The sequence below is a fragment of the Cylas formicarius genome, unplaced genomic scaffold (assembly GCF_029955315.1).
Source record: "Cylas formicarius isolate icCylForm1 unplaced genomic scaffold, icCylForm1.1 PGA_scaffold_3__17_contigs__length_32017465, whole genome shotgun sequence".
In the NCBI taxonomy this organism is placed as follows: domain Eukaryota; kingdom Metazoa; phylum Arthropoda; class Insecta; order Coleoptera; family Brentidae; genus Cylas; species Cylas formicarius.
The window spans coordinates 30,938,655-30,954,714 of NW_026844326.1; the positions used below are offsets into that span (position 1 = coordinate 30,938,655).

The 16,060-nt window shown below is 36.5% G+C and overlaps 1 protein-coding gene across 1 annotated transcript in view; it reads left to right on the top strand.

The window, feature by feature from the left end:
* Positions 1 to 16,060, top strand: part of LOC132699098 (Golgi-specific brefeldin A-resistance guanine nucleotide exchange factor 1) — a 31,412-nt gene that overhangs the window by 10,298 nt on the left and 5,054 nt on the right. Inside the window, exons 11-22 of the mRNA XM_060665584.1 lie at positions 2,916 to 3,124; positions 4,819 to 5,170; positions 5,227 to 5,464; positions 5,522 to 5,816; positions 7,992 to 8,371; positions 9,560 to 9,741; positions 9,794 to 10,019; positions 11,245 to 11,405; positions 11,461 to 11,622; positions 11,675 to 11,875; positions 14,031 to 14,324; positions 14,383 to 14,523. Coding sequence (XP_060521567.1) covers positions 2,916 to 3,124; positions 4,819 to 5,170; positions 5,227 to 5,464; positions 5,522 to 5,816; positions 7,992 to 8,371; positions 9,560 to 9,741; positions 9,794 to 10,019; positions 11,245 to 11,405; positions 11,461 to 11,622; positions 11,675 to 11,875; positions 14,031 to 14,324; positions 14,383 to 14,523 — 2,841 coding nt within the window. The remainder of the gene's footprint in view (positions 1 to 2,915; positions 3,125 to 4,818; positions 5,171 to 5,226; positions 5,465 to 5,521; positions 5,817 to 7,991; positions 8,372 to 9,559; positions 9,742 to 9,793; positions 10,020 to 11,244; positions 11,406 to 11,460; positions 11,623 to 11,674; positions 11,876 to 14,030; positions 14,325 to 14,382; positions 14,524 to 16,060) is intronic.

A 16,060-nucleotide genomic window follows, 5' to 3' on the forward strand; every position in this document is an offset into this window, starting at 1 on the left:
AGAGTATGTTGACGTCATTGTCAGTGAAAATTTTTTCCTCGCCAGATGTTCTACATTGGGCAACTTAAATGTGACGTTTCTCCTTGCAACTCAGTTTTTAACTTATTTTTTTCTGGGATTCAATTGAGGATGGTAAGGTGCCTCGTTCAGTTTGTATTTGACCGGGAATATACATTTATTTTCTTGAATTATTTCATGAATATCAAGTTTTGGTTCGTTTGATCTTCTGGATTCCTGTTCCTCCTAGATTATAATTTTTCAAAGAAACTTTGAAACAGTTGCGCCAGTTGTTGATGAATCCAACTCGATGACGTTTTGACAATCATCCCGCGGGCTTCTTCAGAGTTTAACCGAAACTGATTAGCGTGCTACTCGGTATCCGCTTATATACGGTTTGAAAGGGGCGGGGCTAAGGAGAGGGCGCGGTTATTGTCTCGGTTGACCGATTCTCGTATTGGTAAAATGTTCAATTCGAGTAATTTAGTAAAGAGTATGTTGACGTCATTGTCAGTGAAAATTTTTTCCTCGCCAGATGTTCTACATTTGGCAACTTAAATGTGAAGTTTCTGCTTGCAACTCAGTTTTTAACTTATTTTTTCTCTGGGATTCAATTGAGGATGGTAAGGTGCCTCGTTCAGTTTGTATTTGACCGGGAATATACATTTATTTTCTTGAATTATTACATGAATATCAAGTTTTGGTTCGTTTGATCTTCTGGATTCCTGTTCGTCCTAGATTATAATTTTTCAAAGAAACTTTGAAACAGTTGCGTCAGTTGTTGATGAATCCAACTCGATGACGTTTTGACAATCATCCCGCGGGCTCCTTCAGAGTTTAACCGAAACTGATTAGCGTGCTACTCGGTATCCGCTTATATACGGTTTGAAAGGGGCGGGGCTAAGGAGAGGGCGCGGTTATTGTCTCGGTTGACTGATTCTCATATTGGTAAAATGTTCAATTCGAGTAATTTAGTAAAGAGTATATTGACGTCATTGTCAAAGAAAATTTGTTTCCTCGCCAGATGTTCTACATTGGGCAACTTAAATGTGAAGTTTCTGCTTGCAACTCAGTTTTTAACTTATTTTTTTCTGGGATTCAATTGAGGATGGTAAGGTGCCTCGTTCAGTTTGTATTTGATCGGGAATATACATTTATTTTCTTGAATTATTTCATGAATATCAAGTTTTGGTTCGTTTGATCTTCTGGATTCCTGTTCCTCCTAGATTATAATTTTTCAAAGAAACTTTGAAACAGTTGCGCCAGTTGTTGATGAATCCAACTCGATGACGTTTTGACAATCATCCCGCGGGCTTCTTCAGAGTTTAACCGACACTGGCTAGCGTTCTACTCGGTACCCGCTTATACACGGTTTGAAAGGGGCGGGGCTAAGGAGAGGGCGCGGTTATTGTCTCGGTTGACCGATTCTCATATTGGTAAAATGTTCAATTCGAGTAATTTAGTAAAGAGTATATTGACGTCATTGTCAAAGAAAATTTGTTTCCTCGCCAGATGTTCTACATTGGGCAACTTAAATGTGAAGTTTCTGCTTGCAACTCAGTTTTTAACTTATTTTTTTCTGGGATTCAATTGAGGATGGTAAGGTGCCTCGTTCAGTTTGTATTTGATCGGGAATATACATTTATTTTCTTGAATTATTTCATGAATATCAAGTTTTGGTTCGTTTGATCTTCTGGATTCCTGTTCCTCCTAGATTATAATTTTTCAAAGAAACTTTGAAACAGTTGCGCCAGTTGTTGATGAATCCAACTCGATGACGTTTTGACAATCATCCCGCGGGCTTCTTCAGAGTTTAACCGACACTGGCTAGCGTTCTACTCGGTACCCGCTTATACACGGTTTGAAAGGGGCGGGGCTAAGGAGAGGGCGCGGTTATTGTCTCGGTTGACCGATTCTCGTATTGGTAAAATGTTCAATTCGAGTAATTTAGTAAAGAGTATGTTGACGTCATTGTCAGTGAAAATTTTTTCCTCGCCAGATGTTCTACATTGGGCAACTTAAATGTGACGTTTCTACTTGCAACTCAGTTTTTAACTTATTTTTTTCTGGGATTCAATTGAGGATGGTAAGGTGCCTCGTTCAGTTTGTATTTGATCGGGAATATACATTTATTTTCTTGAATTATTTCATGAATATCAAGTTTTGGTTCGTTTGATCTTCTGGATTATAATTTTTCAAAGAAACTTTGAAACAGTTGCGCCAGTTGTCGATGAATCCAACTCGATGACGTTTCGCCGATCATCGCGTTGGCTTCTTCAGAGCTTAACTGAATCTAGCTAGCATTTTACTCTGTACCATATTGGCAAAATGTTCAATTCAATTAATTTAGTAAAGAGTATGTTGAGGTCATTGTTTTCTCCCCCCCCCTTCTCTCTCTTAATATTTGCAAATCTTAGCCCATTCCTCAACAGTGAAAATTTGAATGTGACGTATCTACTTGCAACTCAATTTTTAATTTATTTTTTCTCTGGAATTTACTTCAGGATGGTAAGGTGGCATGCGTACAGAACTTTATGTCCATGTTTTCTTAATACCTCATCCAATTTATTTTCTTGAAATATGTCATAAATTTCAAAATTTGGTTAGTTGCTGACATTTCGCCATCATCATTCTGTTGGCTTCTTCCGGGCTTAACTGAAACTGGTTCACGTTCTACTCGGTACCTACGTATATATGGTTTGAGGGGGCGGAGCTAAATGAGGGGCGCATGACTGATTCCCATATTGGCGAAATGTAGAGTTCGATTAATTTAATATAGAGTACGTTGACGTCATTGTTTGCTCCTTTAGCTCCGCCCCCCCCCTCATACCGTATATAAGCAGCCCTGAAGAAGGTAACGGGATGATTGGCGAAAGGTCAGTGTATTTTTGAAAATTTTGCTGTGTTCTTTGCTTTAGAAAAGTAATGGCGAGCCATTTGCCGATGTCGACTCGGCGTTTACGCTAGCGTATGCGGTGATCATGTTGAACGTTGATCAGCACAACCAGAACGCAAAGAAACAAACCACTCCGATGAGCGACAGGGCCTTTAAAAAAAACCTTCAAGGATGTAACGGCGGTAATGATTTCGAAGAGGGGATGTTGGATGAAATTTACAACACTATCAAGTGAGTGTCTTGGAAAATTTGTGTAGTTTTAAGTTCCATAATCAGAGTGAATCAGATGGGTTATAAAAGCCATGTGTTGTTAAAAAAATGTGATAGCAATTGATATAGCAATCGGCTTACTTTTAAACAACTGTATATCAAACCAGTGATACGATTTATGTTAAAAACCAACTATTATAATATCAAAATCAATCATGCTATTAATTGACCCTGGGTCTGCTGCCCAGCATGATGTGCAGAAACAGCGCAGGACGTCTTAACTTTTGAAATTCAGGGTGATAAAGTTTTCAAAAATAAAATATATTCTTTTAATATCTTTAGATATTTTAATTGAATTTCAAGAGGCATTATTTAGTGTACATCATTTTTCAAAAACTGTTTACGAGACCAAAAAAATTCTTGAAGCAGAAGATACGGTTCTATAAACTTTTATTCTTGACAATTTTTCAAAAATATACAGGGTGCGCCGCAAATTCAAAAAAACTGAAAAATGGTGGGTCCCCCTATTATGGAAAATTGGTTATAACTGAAAGACTATATTGCGATATAACCCGCAAAGATAGCAGAAACTTTTATTTTTAAGGTTTTCACCTGTTGTACAGGGTGTTCCCGTGCTAAATGAGAAATGTGTTAAGTGTCCTAAATTTGCAGATATAAACTTCAAATTTAGCAGAGAAGTAAAAGTCCGTGTCCATATTTAAACGGTAGAAATTGGGCGCAATCAAATTTTACCAAGTATTGTTTAAAAATATTTGATTTTTTTTTTTTGGTAATTTTAGCTTCCAGAAAAATATGTTTTCCTCCATAATCGATCATCCGATCGGTAAAATTCTTTAACCGGCAGACGCAAAAGATCCAGCGCAATAACATTTATTTCGGGTATTTTTTCGATTATATACAGGGTTTTCAAATTATAGGCAAAAATCTGAAAGACCTAGAAAATTGTTTTTTTATAGAGTAAATTATTAGCCGCAAATCAAAAATCGTAATCACATAAGCTGCCCGGGATATTTGAAAAAATCCATATTGATATCGTTATTTCGCGGGCGGCCAAGACGCGATGACGTCATTAATTACTACGGCGCACTGCATGGTTTCAGAAAAAACTTATTTTTTTTTTTAAGGACTATTTGGTAACTAAAATTAGATATTTTGTTTTGGATTAATTTTTATTTAAAGTTCTCGATTTAACCAGCACAGTGGCGATCTAATTAACCAAAATATTTGTTTTGTTTATATTTTTTTGTGGTCCGTGGAAAATAACTGCGTGCCGTCATATTAACGATATTCTTATGCCCATGCGGAGAAGGGGTTCACATTTTTTATTTATAGCGAAAACCGTATATCGGATTGAAAAAAATCAAGAAATTAAATTTCTTTAGAAATGATTGAAGATCGTAAGAGAAACTGGTGTATTTTTTAAAAAACGCGGTACACTAAATAACGCCTAGACTAGAAAATAATAACAAAAACTGTATAAAATAACTTTTACATTACATTGCTGTTAACACTTATTGGGCACATTATCAAAAGTTAACAATTATCGACAATATTTTTTTGAACAAACTAAGATACTGTGTGTTTGCCCAGTAACCTTGTCTAAACAATTAAGGGCTGTTTTTCTCAATCCTAGTACCAAAAAATTATTGTCGATAATTGTTAATGTTAATGCATTATTATTTCTTCACCTACAGGAACAATGAAATTGTAATGCCCGCGGAACAGGTGGGCATCGTGAGGGAGAACTACCTCTGGAAGGTTTTACTTCGCAAGGGTAATTCCAAGGAAGGCGTTTACGTGCACGTACCCCATGGTACTTACGATTCGGAACTGTTTCGGATCATTTACGGACCCATCGTCGCGGCCCTATCCTTTGTCTACGAAAAATCGGAAGACTCCGCGGTTTACGATAGGGCCATGCTGGGTTTCCAAAAATGCGCCTCCGTTTCCGCCCACTTCGGCATGTCGAAGAATTTGGACATGCTTATCCTTTCCCTCTGCAAGTTCACGATTTTCTATAACCAAAGGAGACAGAGTAATCTATCGGTGGGCGTATAAAGCGTGGTAAGTATAAAGCTTGCATTACCGTCTCCTTCCGACAGGTCCAGTTTGGTGGCAACCAAAAAGCTCAACTGGCTCTAAAAACGGTGTTTTCTCTGATACATCTATACGGCGATACGATAAGGGAAAGCTGGAAGTACATCCTCGATCTGATATTGTCGTTGTATTCGAATAATTTGCTCCCGAAAAGTTACGCGGAAGCCGAGGATTTCATCAGTCCGAATGGGAAAATCGCGTTAGTCTACGAAGAGACGGAAAACCCCCAAAAGCCGGACACAGGCGAGTTCGAATGTTTATAACCTCGATAAAAGCTGTTACGCGTTTATACCTCGTCAGGTCTTTTAAGCTCTCTATACTCTTACATGGTCTCAACGGAGAACCTCTCCAAAAATCCCACACCCGACGAGCAGCATTGCATCGAGCTGACCAAGGAGTGCATAAAAGACTGCAACTTGGATCAGCTGATAACCGACTCCAAGTTTCTCCACGAGGACGCCCTCTCGGAGTTAATTAGGGCGTTCATTGAGCTTTGCAGGGGTCCGGATTTTCAAAAAAACGTCGGCTACAATTACAACGAAAACGTTACCGTGTTCTTTATGGAGCTGATGTTTAAAGTGGTCATACAAAATCGGTAAGGAAAGCGCCATCTTTCGATCAGGATCTTAATAGCGTAAGGGAATGAGTGAAGGGCGGTTAAATGATAGTCTCGACGTTTGATTTGACATCTGTATCTAGAAAACCACGAGGAAGTGATTAAAAATTTATTTGGTTCAATAAGAAACACAGAACAAAAATTTTAATTATAAGCCAACTTTCCGTTTTTCACATTTTTCTGCAATAACATTTAAATTTAGCAATGGTTGTCATTCAGTTCGAGATTAAATTGTGTTCTTCTAAAAACGAGTGTTTCAATTCAAGTCGGGCAATTTAAACATGTCGCATACAAGACAAAAAGTATTTTTTTAAATATACAGGGTGTTCAAATAGTGTGTCGGAGTAATATATCTCAATATCTCAAAAGTTATTATTTTGAAGTGTGGGGAAAACCCACCTGTACATTATTGCATTGCAATCAGCGAGTGTTATGGTCTATACCTAGTGTTTTCGGATTTAAGGCCATTTTTTCGTCAACATACGACAGCTACAATTATGCCACACTATAATATACGAGGTGAGTCAAAAAATAATAATAAGAATATATTAATTTTTTTTGAAAAAAAACAAATAAAGCACTCTGTATATTATACTTCACTCCTATTAATGGTCTTTCAATTTTATTAAGCATCCCCTATACCCAAACTTTGTATTTTTTGACGTATACGCATTTTTGCGAACAAAACTCCTAAAACGTGTCAAACTATGAAAAAATCTTGAAAATGAAAAAATAAAAATAAATAGGTAAATTTTTAGTTTTGTTAAAAAAAAATTTCCTTTCTTTCCATTAATTTAGAAATTATGCCTTTCTTAAGACCCAAAATATAATTGAAGATCGCGTCTTTTAGTGCAGACACCAGTTGACCATGCAAATCTAAGTTTGCCGTGCAAATTTTTATTATTATTGTTATTATTATTATTATTATTATTATTATTAATTATAAATATTATAATAATTATTACTATAATAATAATAATAATAATAATTATTGTTTTTATTAATCATTAATTAATTAATAATTATTAGTATTATGCCCATTCGTCTAAAGCAGTGGTGAGAAAACTTTTTTTAAGACGGGCCATTTGTAATAACTAGACGATCGTAGCGGGCCAAAGAATAATACTTAATCGTTAAAAAAATTATGTGTTTATACATATATTATTACATATACTTATTATTTAAATAGTAAAAAAGCGAAAGTTACGAAAATTATAAGCACAAAATATTATTCGCATATATAAGATGAGCCGAACATTGTCATTATCTTCATTGCATGAGTAATTAGATTTGGGAAATTATCTTACTTTGCGTAGAATTTAATTATTTGGGGTTTTGTTAGGAAAAAAACTAAACAATATTTATTTATTTATGTATGTATTTATGCTTAAATCTAAAATAAAATTACAAATTATTTTTACTACCTACTTAAATTACTTAAAATTATTTACATAATATATCAGTATCACTATCGGTATCATCGCCTGTTCTAATTATTATTTGCAATATGGATATACGATTGTTCTGCCTTTTCTGCGTAACTTTGTGGAGGGATGTTAAAAACTTCGGTTTCTATAAGTTTGAGGACATTGGAGTTAACACGGGGAAAAACATTATTACGACAAATGGCATATTTCAGTTGGTGCCAAACATGTTCAATGGGATTATTATTATTATACAGTAGTAAGGTGGAAGCCTAAAAACTGAATGCCCTAGATTTTTTGCATAATTATCACAGGTTGTAGGTTCAAACTTTGTAGAACCTAAATTAATTGCTTTTTGGTATAATCTTCGTGAAAGTAATGGGGTATCACGGACCACAATTTTAGCTGAATTTAAATTCCGAAGCTTTAGGTAATAATCTTGTTGCATTGTATGTTAATGACCACCCTTGGATGGTCCTATTCAAAAGCAATTGGTCACTTTCTTATATCTATGAACAGACTATACCCGGCGTCTTAACATTCCGCCATAACAACCCTATATCGAGTGATCGAGTATAATAGTGGAGAGTATACTTCGACCAGAATTATAGTGCTTTTACAACCGACCCCGTGCTTATTAAGGCATTGTAAACTACTTAAAACGTCAAATTGTAAATGGTTCAGAACGATGGTTTAACAATATTGTTTCGTTAGCAATTAATATTTCTAGGGATCGGGTAATGACGGTTTGGCATTTGGTCCGCGACCACATCTACACATTGGTCATGAACGCTTCCGTCTTCGATTATCAGTTCCTGCTCGAACGTTCGGTGATCGGTCTATTGAGAATCGCCATACGATTGATGAGAAACGAGGACATGTGCCCCATAGTCATACAATCTTTGCGGATGTTGCTCTTGTTGAAGAGCAACACGCTGTGCAGGATCTCGCGGCAGATTTCTTTCGGTTTGTACGAACTGTTGAAGACCTCCGCGCAGAATATTCACAGCAGCGCGGATTGGACGATCATTTTCACGTTGCTGGAGTGCGTCGGGGCAGGGGCGCAGCCGCCCAGGCCCGTGGCCGACGACGGCAGCTACATAGATCACGGTAAGTCACAAAGAGGCCTTAAAAGTTTTTTTTCCCGAAAAGTCTGTTTAAAGGTTAATTTCGATAGCCCCTGTGTAATTTTAGAGAATTATAAAGATACTAGTATACTCGGACCAGAATTATAGTGACCTACTGTTTATTACCCTTTCATGAAAAAATATAATGTTAAATTGCAATTACCAGTACAAATTTAAATATTTACTGAAGTTTGGTGTAACTTTGAAGTTCGACGAGATGTGAAGGACACTTTATACAGGGTGTATTCACAACAAAATGACATCGATTTTGCGAAAGTTCCATAGTGGTCCGCTGGAGCACGATAGAAAAACAACGCGTCCCTCTAGGACAAGAATAAGCAAAGCGCCTTCTTTTTAAAATAAAAAGCTGATTCGCGCTACTTGCGATGAACTTACCCCGCCCAGCGACGATTTTTTCGAAAGCAATCTTGTTTTTATTGCTGCTCCTACTTCCTCTTCTGAATTTCTTATAAAATTGTAAACATTCAAAACAATTTGTTTAGCATCCGAAAACAAATGAATCCTTTTTTTTTTATTTGCTCAGGTAGTTCGTCTTCAAATTCTGCATCGTAAAAAATAAAAACCAGTCTCTATAAATTATAAAAAAAAAATAAAATGAAATAAGCACTAATAAAACAAAATATTATTTACCTACCTGTATTCGTTTCTTGCTGCTTATGACAAACATCATAGCGTGATTTAAATCTTTGAACTATCCTTGAATTTTTTTCCGGCAGCTTTTCAAATCTGGATCTGTTGCCAGCCATTTAAATGTTTCCACCTAATGCTGTATTTTCCACCAGTTCCACTTATAAGTGAGACTTATTTTACAATGAAAATTAAAAAAAAAACAAATCGCGACAGAAATTTTCCTGCAAAAACGCTTTCTGACAAATACTTAGTGTGTATATTGTACTATATTGTTTATAGTGGCTTAAAAGTTTTTGTAATTGTTACAAAAAAAAAAACGTAAAATACATATTCGTATGAAATTAAAAAAAATCAATTAAAATAAAAAAAATCTGAAATTTCATGATTTTCCTTTTAAATCAATGATTTTTAATTCTTTTTATAAAAATCAATGTTAGCCCAATAATGTTAGTAATTCTTCACGTGAAAAGGGTTTTAAAAGTAAAAAACATATTTTTCTTTATATCGCTAATATCTGCAGGAACGAAATCCGACGGTGAAAATCAACGAAACAGCGACGAAGAAAACGCCAGTCCGGACAGGGGCTACACCTCCGATTCGGAGCTGACCAAAAGCCCCAAACACAATCAGGAGAGGTCCCAGAGCCCTATTATTCTTCCCGTATCCCCTGTAGGCACCCCGAATACGGGTGGTTGGATTTTGGTATGTACAACACCCTCTCTGGATCAAGTCAACCAACTTGGCTGCTCCTCAGGTGGGTAATGAGGGAGAAATTCAACCGGTGGTGGGTCGAACCCTGCCTCCCACCCAGTACAGTATAGCTTTGGAGCAGAATTTGGGACCTCACGATCCCATCAGTTTGATCAAGTGCTGCGAGAGTTTGGCGTTTTTGGTTCGAGACGTAGCTCACATCACCCCGTACAATTTCGACATGTGCGTGCATTGCATCCGGACTTTTGTTGAAGCGAGCTTACAGGAGAGTGAGTGAGAATTTTCGATGTGTTTTGCCATTTCCAAAACTTCTGGTTAGCTTTCTACTCTGTACCCGCTTATATATGGTTTGAGGGGAGGCGGAGCTAAAGGAAAGGCATGTTGTCTTTCACCACAACTGACGGGAAGGGATAAGGATTGTTTTTTTTTTCTCCACTCGCGTTATTCACAGTTATAGTGTAGATTGTATAACCAAAAAATAACGCACGGGTTCGGTGTAAGACACTGTAGGGCCTTTAGAAATTTAAACTGTATTAAGCAACTATGTATAGCATATCTCCTTCTTGGAAGAAGAGTGGCACAATTTTTCAGAGAAGCTATTTAAAACATTCATTTAATTGTAATTCCCATTGCTGAGTAGTAACATTCAATTTGATTACACAAATAAGTGGAATAAAAAGAATTGATGAAGGCGCATTCTACTGCGTACCTGCTTATATCCGGTCTGAGGGGGGCGGAGCGTATTGGTGAAAGTCGCGGTTCTATAGTTTCTCAGAGTTTTTGTTGGTAGAAGAATTGACAGCTTAAGCTTTTGTATGTACGGTTTTTAAGTATTGTACAGGGTGTTCGCGATATTCCCGAGCAATATTAAACACCATAATAAGTACTCCAAATTTGCAGCTACCGATTTCAGACTTGGTAGAGAAGTTGAAGTCTGGACCCGCATTTACACTCTTTAAATTGGGAACAATAAAATAACGCGAAGTATTTTTTTTAAGTTTTTTTTTTGTGGTTATTTTGGCATCCAGAAAAACATCTTTTCCTCCAAAGCCATTCATCCGTTCGAATGAAGGAGCACGATAGAAAAACAATGCGTCCCTCTAGGACAAGAATCCGCGAAGCGCTTTCTTTTTAAAATAAAAAGGTGATTCGCGCTATTTGCTACGAACTTTCCCCACTAACCGACGTTTTTTCTAAAGCAATTTGTTTACAGAGTACCAGAGCCACTGGGCCCAGAATTAAAATACCTTACAACTAAAATACCACACTATTCCAACGTGTCCGAAAGCAACCTTACATTACATCGCTGACCACATATCAAAAGTTCTTAAGAAATATAACGTCAAAATCAGATTTATCCGAGACTTCATAGAAATCTAGTAAGCTCCGCCCCCTTCAAACCATATATAAGCCGGTACAGAGTAGAAGCTCTGAAGAAGTCGACGCTAGAGGGAAGTTTTGTGTGCATCTATTGTATTTAATGTTGTTCTCTAGCTAGGAAAAGTAAAAAGTACAGCGAGAGAGAGTCTAGGCCTAGAAAAAAGGCTAGTTTACATAGGCGAACGGAAGCTGTAAAATCCAGGAGCCCCGCGAGCAGCCCCGACGAGGAAGGGGACAGCGATAGCGACGATTTCCCTAGCGGGTATCACCATTTGGTATAAAAACCGACAAAAACACCGTCTGTTGTCATGTTTAACGTTACATCGTTAGTTGCTAGATCTCATGCACACGTTGCACACGAGGACGGCCCAGATTTTCAAGTGGTGGGCCGAGGAAGGGGGCGAAATTGCCCAAGAGACGTCCCTCTGGACGCAAGGCTGGTGCCCCCTGCTCCAGGGTATCGCGAGAATGTGTTGCGATAGACGGGAGGAGGTAAAATCGCACTGCCAGATCCCAGGGGCGCAAAATAAAAGCGTTCGTTTAGGTTCGGATGAGTGCCATAGCGTTCCTCCAGAGGGCGCTTTTAGTTCACGACTTGCAAACGTTGAGCGGTCAGGAGTGGGAACAGTGTTTCCATCGAGTGTTATTCCCATTGCTGAATTACCTGTTACAGCAGCCGGTCAACTCGAAGGAGCCCGTGTCGATGGCCGAATTTCGAAACAGGGGCGCCACCGTGCTCTCCAAGGTCGGATTTTTTTTTGTCTGTTCTCTGTATCTTTGTATACGGAACCTATTTTTGGTCGTAACTTTTGAACCGATTATGGTAGGGGGTTGAAATTTTGCTCCTTTTTCACCGTCCACGATCGGCACAACATATGCAAAAATGGCCGCGATCGGATTCGGCGTTCATCTTTTTTTTTTTTTTTTTTTTCGATTTTCGACTGTTTTTTGCACGTCGCTATGAAACGCGACAAGTGTCCGAAGTTTGAATCTATCGATTTGAAATTTTGCAAGAGTTTATGGCCTAGACTCGTGAAACTATTGAAATTGAGAGGGAGAGGGTGATAGGGAAGTATTTTTTTAAATTCGAAAACCATTTTTTTTTTCAAACACCAAACGGACGAGAAGACGCAGAATGTTGATGCTCATAAACCTTTGTTCTTGACAATTTTTCGAAAATATACGCGGCCTGCCAGTATTTCCAAAAAACTGAACATTGAGAAAATTGATTGTAACTTAAGTACTGTCGGCGGGTTCTTCTACATGGCAGTTTAGCCCATAGAGAGAGCTAAAACTTTTGTATTTAGAGCGTTCGCATATTATACCGGGTGTTCGAGATATATCGTGTTATGCTGAAAAATGCAGCAAGTGCCGGAAATTTGCAGCTTTTGACTTCAAATGTGGCAAGGTAGTAAGAGTCCACCTCGGCATGCAAGTTATAAAAGCTAGGCGCAATCCGGACATCGGCAAATATTTTTTAAATGTTTACGAAAATTTTTTTGTGGTCATTTTGGGTTGTACGAAAAATTCCTTTCTCGAAAACTGTTGACCCAATCGGCAAAATTCTTGAACTATAAAAGGTGGGAGATCTACTTAGGACTATAATCTTTGTTTTAGACATTTTTTCGTTTATGCACAGGAAAATCTAAAAAAAAGCATGATAAATTATTAACCTCAAATCCAGATAAACAATAATTGGGATAATTTGGTCTAAACAGTATCGTAAATTGTGTCGAGAGGGAGTCTCGGGTTTCGTCTATCATGCAGGGTGCGCGAGATATTTAAAAAAATATATATTGGAGATCGCTATTACTAGTGAACAAATTTTAATATTTACCAAAGTTTTCCTTAACTTTGAAGTTCCGCAAGACTTAAAAGACACTTAATACAGGGTGCATGCACAATAAAATTACATCGATTTTTGCGAAAAACAATGCGTCCCTCTAGGACACAGCGTCGAAAAAATTTTTTTTTGTCTGTCCGTTCTCTGTTCTTGGACTTTTTCGACAATAACTTCCGAACGATTCGAACTAGATGGTTCAATTTTTTTTCGTTTCATTGTTGGCACACATAGGAAGCTTGGTTCCCTGACGGCACCTATTGAAATTGGGGGGTCGGGAAGTATTTTTAAAAAATTCAAAATCGCGTTTGCAAGGATCTAAGAAAAAAATCATTTCTCGAAAACGCTTTACGCGACAGAAAAAAATCTTAAACGAGAAGACGCATAATATTCGGCTCCATAAAATGGTATTCTTGAAAATTTTTCAAAAACGTACCGAGTGCGCCGCAAATTCAAAAAAACTGAAAAATGGGTCCCCCTGTTACTGAAAATTGGCTATAACTGAAAGACTGTGCTCCGGATGTCACTTTTATATTTAAGGTTTTCAACTGTTTTACAGGGTGTTCAAGATATTAAGTGCTATATTCAAAAATTGTGCCTTAAGTTTGCAGCTATCGACTTCAGATTTGGCAGAAGGGTGGAAGTCCACACCCCCACTTCATCTGTTGAAATAATACTAATTCAAATCTCACAAAGTATATTTTTTTAGTATATTTTGACTTCCAGAAAAAAAATATTTTCTCGAAAACTGTTAACCCGAATGACAAAATTTGTGAACCAGGATATGCGGAAGATCCGGATCTATAACTTTTATTTCAGGCATTTTTTCCATTATATGCAGGATTTTTCAATTATAAACAAAAATCTAAAAGACCCTTTTCCAGAGTAAGTTATTAGCCGCAAATCAAAATTCGTGAAATATATGGCTAATTGGTTTAAACAGCGTTATAGGCCACATCGAAAGCTACATTTTTCGTATTTACGGTTTTCGTCTATCACACACGGTGTTCGAGATGTCGTGCTTCTTTTGATTTTTCGAAATCAATCTTTGTTTTTGTAGGTATTTCTCCATCACCTCACCCCCCTACTCACTCTGCCGACGTTCGGTTCGCTCTGGAACTTGATTCTGGATTTCATGGATAAGTACATGCACGCGGATAAGAGCGACATACTTTACGAGGCCATTCCGGAACTGTTAAAAAATATGCTTCTGGTGATGAACTCGGCGAAAGTTTTCGACGGGCCGGACGGAAAAAACGCCCTGTGGCGTTCCACTTGGGAGAGGATCGGGAAATTTTTGCCCGATTTGAAGGATGATTTGTTCAAAGAGCTCGAGGAAGCCAAGCCGCAGGAGGTCGGTTGCGAATTATATTTATATTAGATTTGTGTACGGCGCAAGTTTACATTTTCAGGGTCGACAAGATAACCTGTTCCCTAAACCGGTGAATCCTATGCAGCACAACATAGAAAATATCACCAGATCAAGCATCATTTTGCAGCCCCCCACTTCCCAGCAGCAGGTTTCGTCCCATTTGTTTTCCCACCTTGGCCAGGTATGGAGTGAAGGTGGTTAGTTAAGCCAAAGTCCTTCATTTCTGGCACACCACATACACTTTAAAGATACCTTCGAACATTCAGCGTTGCCAGATTTTTTTTTTAGCCATTTGAGCCCTTAATATTGATAGCGAGAGGTCTATCATTTAATCCAGGCCAAAACGGCCAAAAGAGCGGGATCTTAATATATTCTTGTATATATAAATATAAAAAAAAAATCATCAGGCGAGTATTTTCGAAGAAATCAAGCCTTAAACATTAGTAGGTTTTTTTGTGAATTTTACTGCAGGCAACTCGATATTTATTAAAAAAAAAAAAGATTTTTAGATACGCTCTACAAAAAACGTCTCTTAATATATTTTTCATAAAGTTGTTTTTTAAAAAGTTATTCACGGTTGAAATCCTGGGCCTTTTCATTTTGAAATTTTGTAACTAATAAATTAATATACAAAAAAGGAAAAAAAAACAATATTGATTTTTAAATATGCTCTACAAAAAAGATCTCTTAATATATTTTCCATAAAGTTATTCACGATCGAACTTGAAAAAACCTAAAATCCTCGTTTTTTTCACCTTGAAATTTTGTAACTAAGAAACAACTTAATATACAAAAAAGAAAAAAATGAACAATATTCATTTTTAAAGGGAACTGAACGATCTACAAAAAAGGTCTCTTAATATTTTTTTATAAAGTTGTTTTTTAAAAAGTTATTCACGACTGAACTTGAAAAAATGAAATCTCCGTCCTTTTCATTTTGGAATTTTGTAACTAAGAAATAACTTAATATACAAAAAAGGAAAAAGAGAACAATATTGATTTTTAAATATGCTCTACAAAAAAGATCTCTTAATATATTTTTCAGAAAGTTATTCACGATTGAACTTGAAAACCTAAAATCCTCGTTTTTTTCACCTTGAAATTTTGTAACTAAGAAACAACTTAATATACAAAAAAGGAAAAAATGAACAATATTGATTTTTAAAGGAAACTTAACGCTCTACAAAAAAGGTCTCTTAATATTTTTTTATAAAGTTGTTTTTTAAAAAGTTATTCACGACTGAACTTGAAAAAATGAAATCTCCGTCCTTTTCATTTTGAAATTTTGTAACTAATAAATTAATATACAAAAATGAAAAAAAAAAAGAACAATATTGATTTTTAAATATGCTCTACAAAAAAGATCTCTTAATATATTTTTCATAAAGTTGTTTTTCAAAACGTTATTCACGATTGAACTTGAAAAACAGAAATCCTCGTTTTTTTCACCTTGAAATTTTGTAACTTGGAAACAACTTAATATACAAAAAAGAAAAAAATGAACAATATTCATTTTTAAAGGGAACTGAACGATCTACAAAAAAGGTCTCTTAATATTTTTTTATAAAGTTGTTTTTTAAAAAGTTATTCACGACTGAACTTGAAAAACAGAAATCCCCGTTTTTTTCACCTTGAAATTTTGTAACTAAGAAACAACTTAATATACAAAAAAGAAAAAAATGAACAATATTCATTTTTAAAGGGAACTGAACGATCTA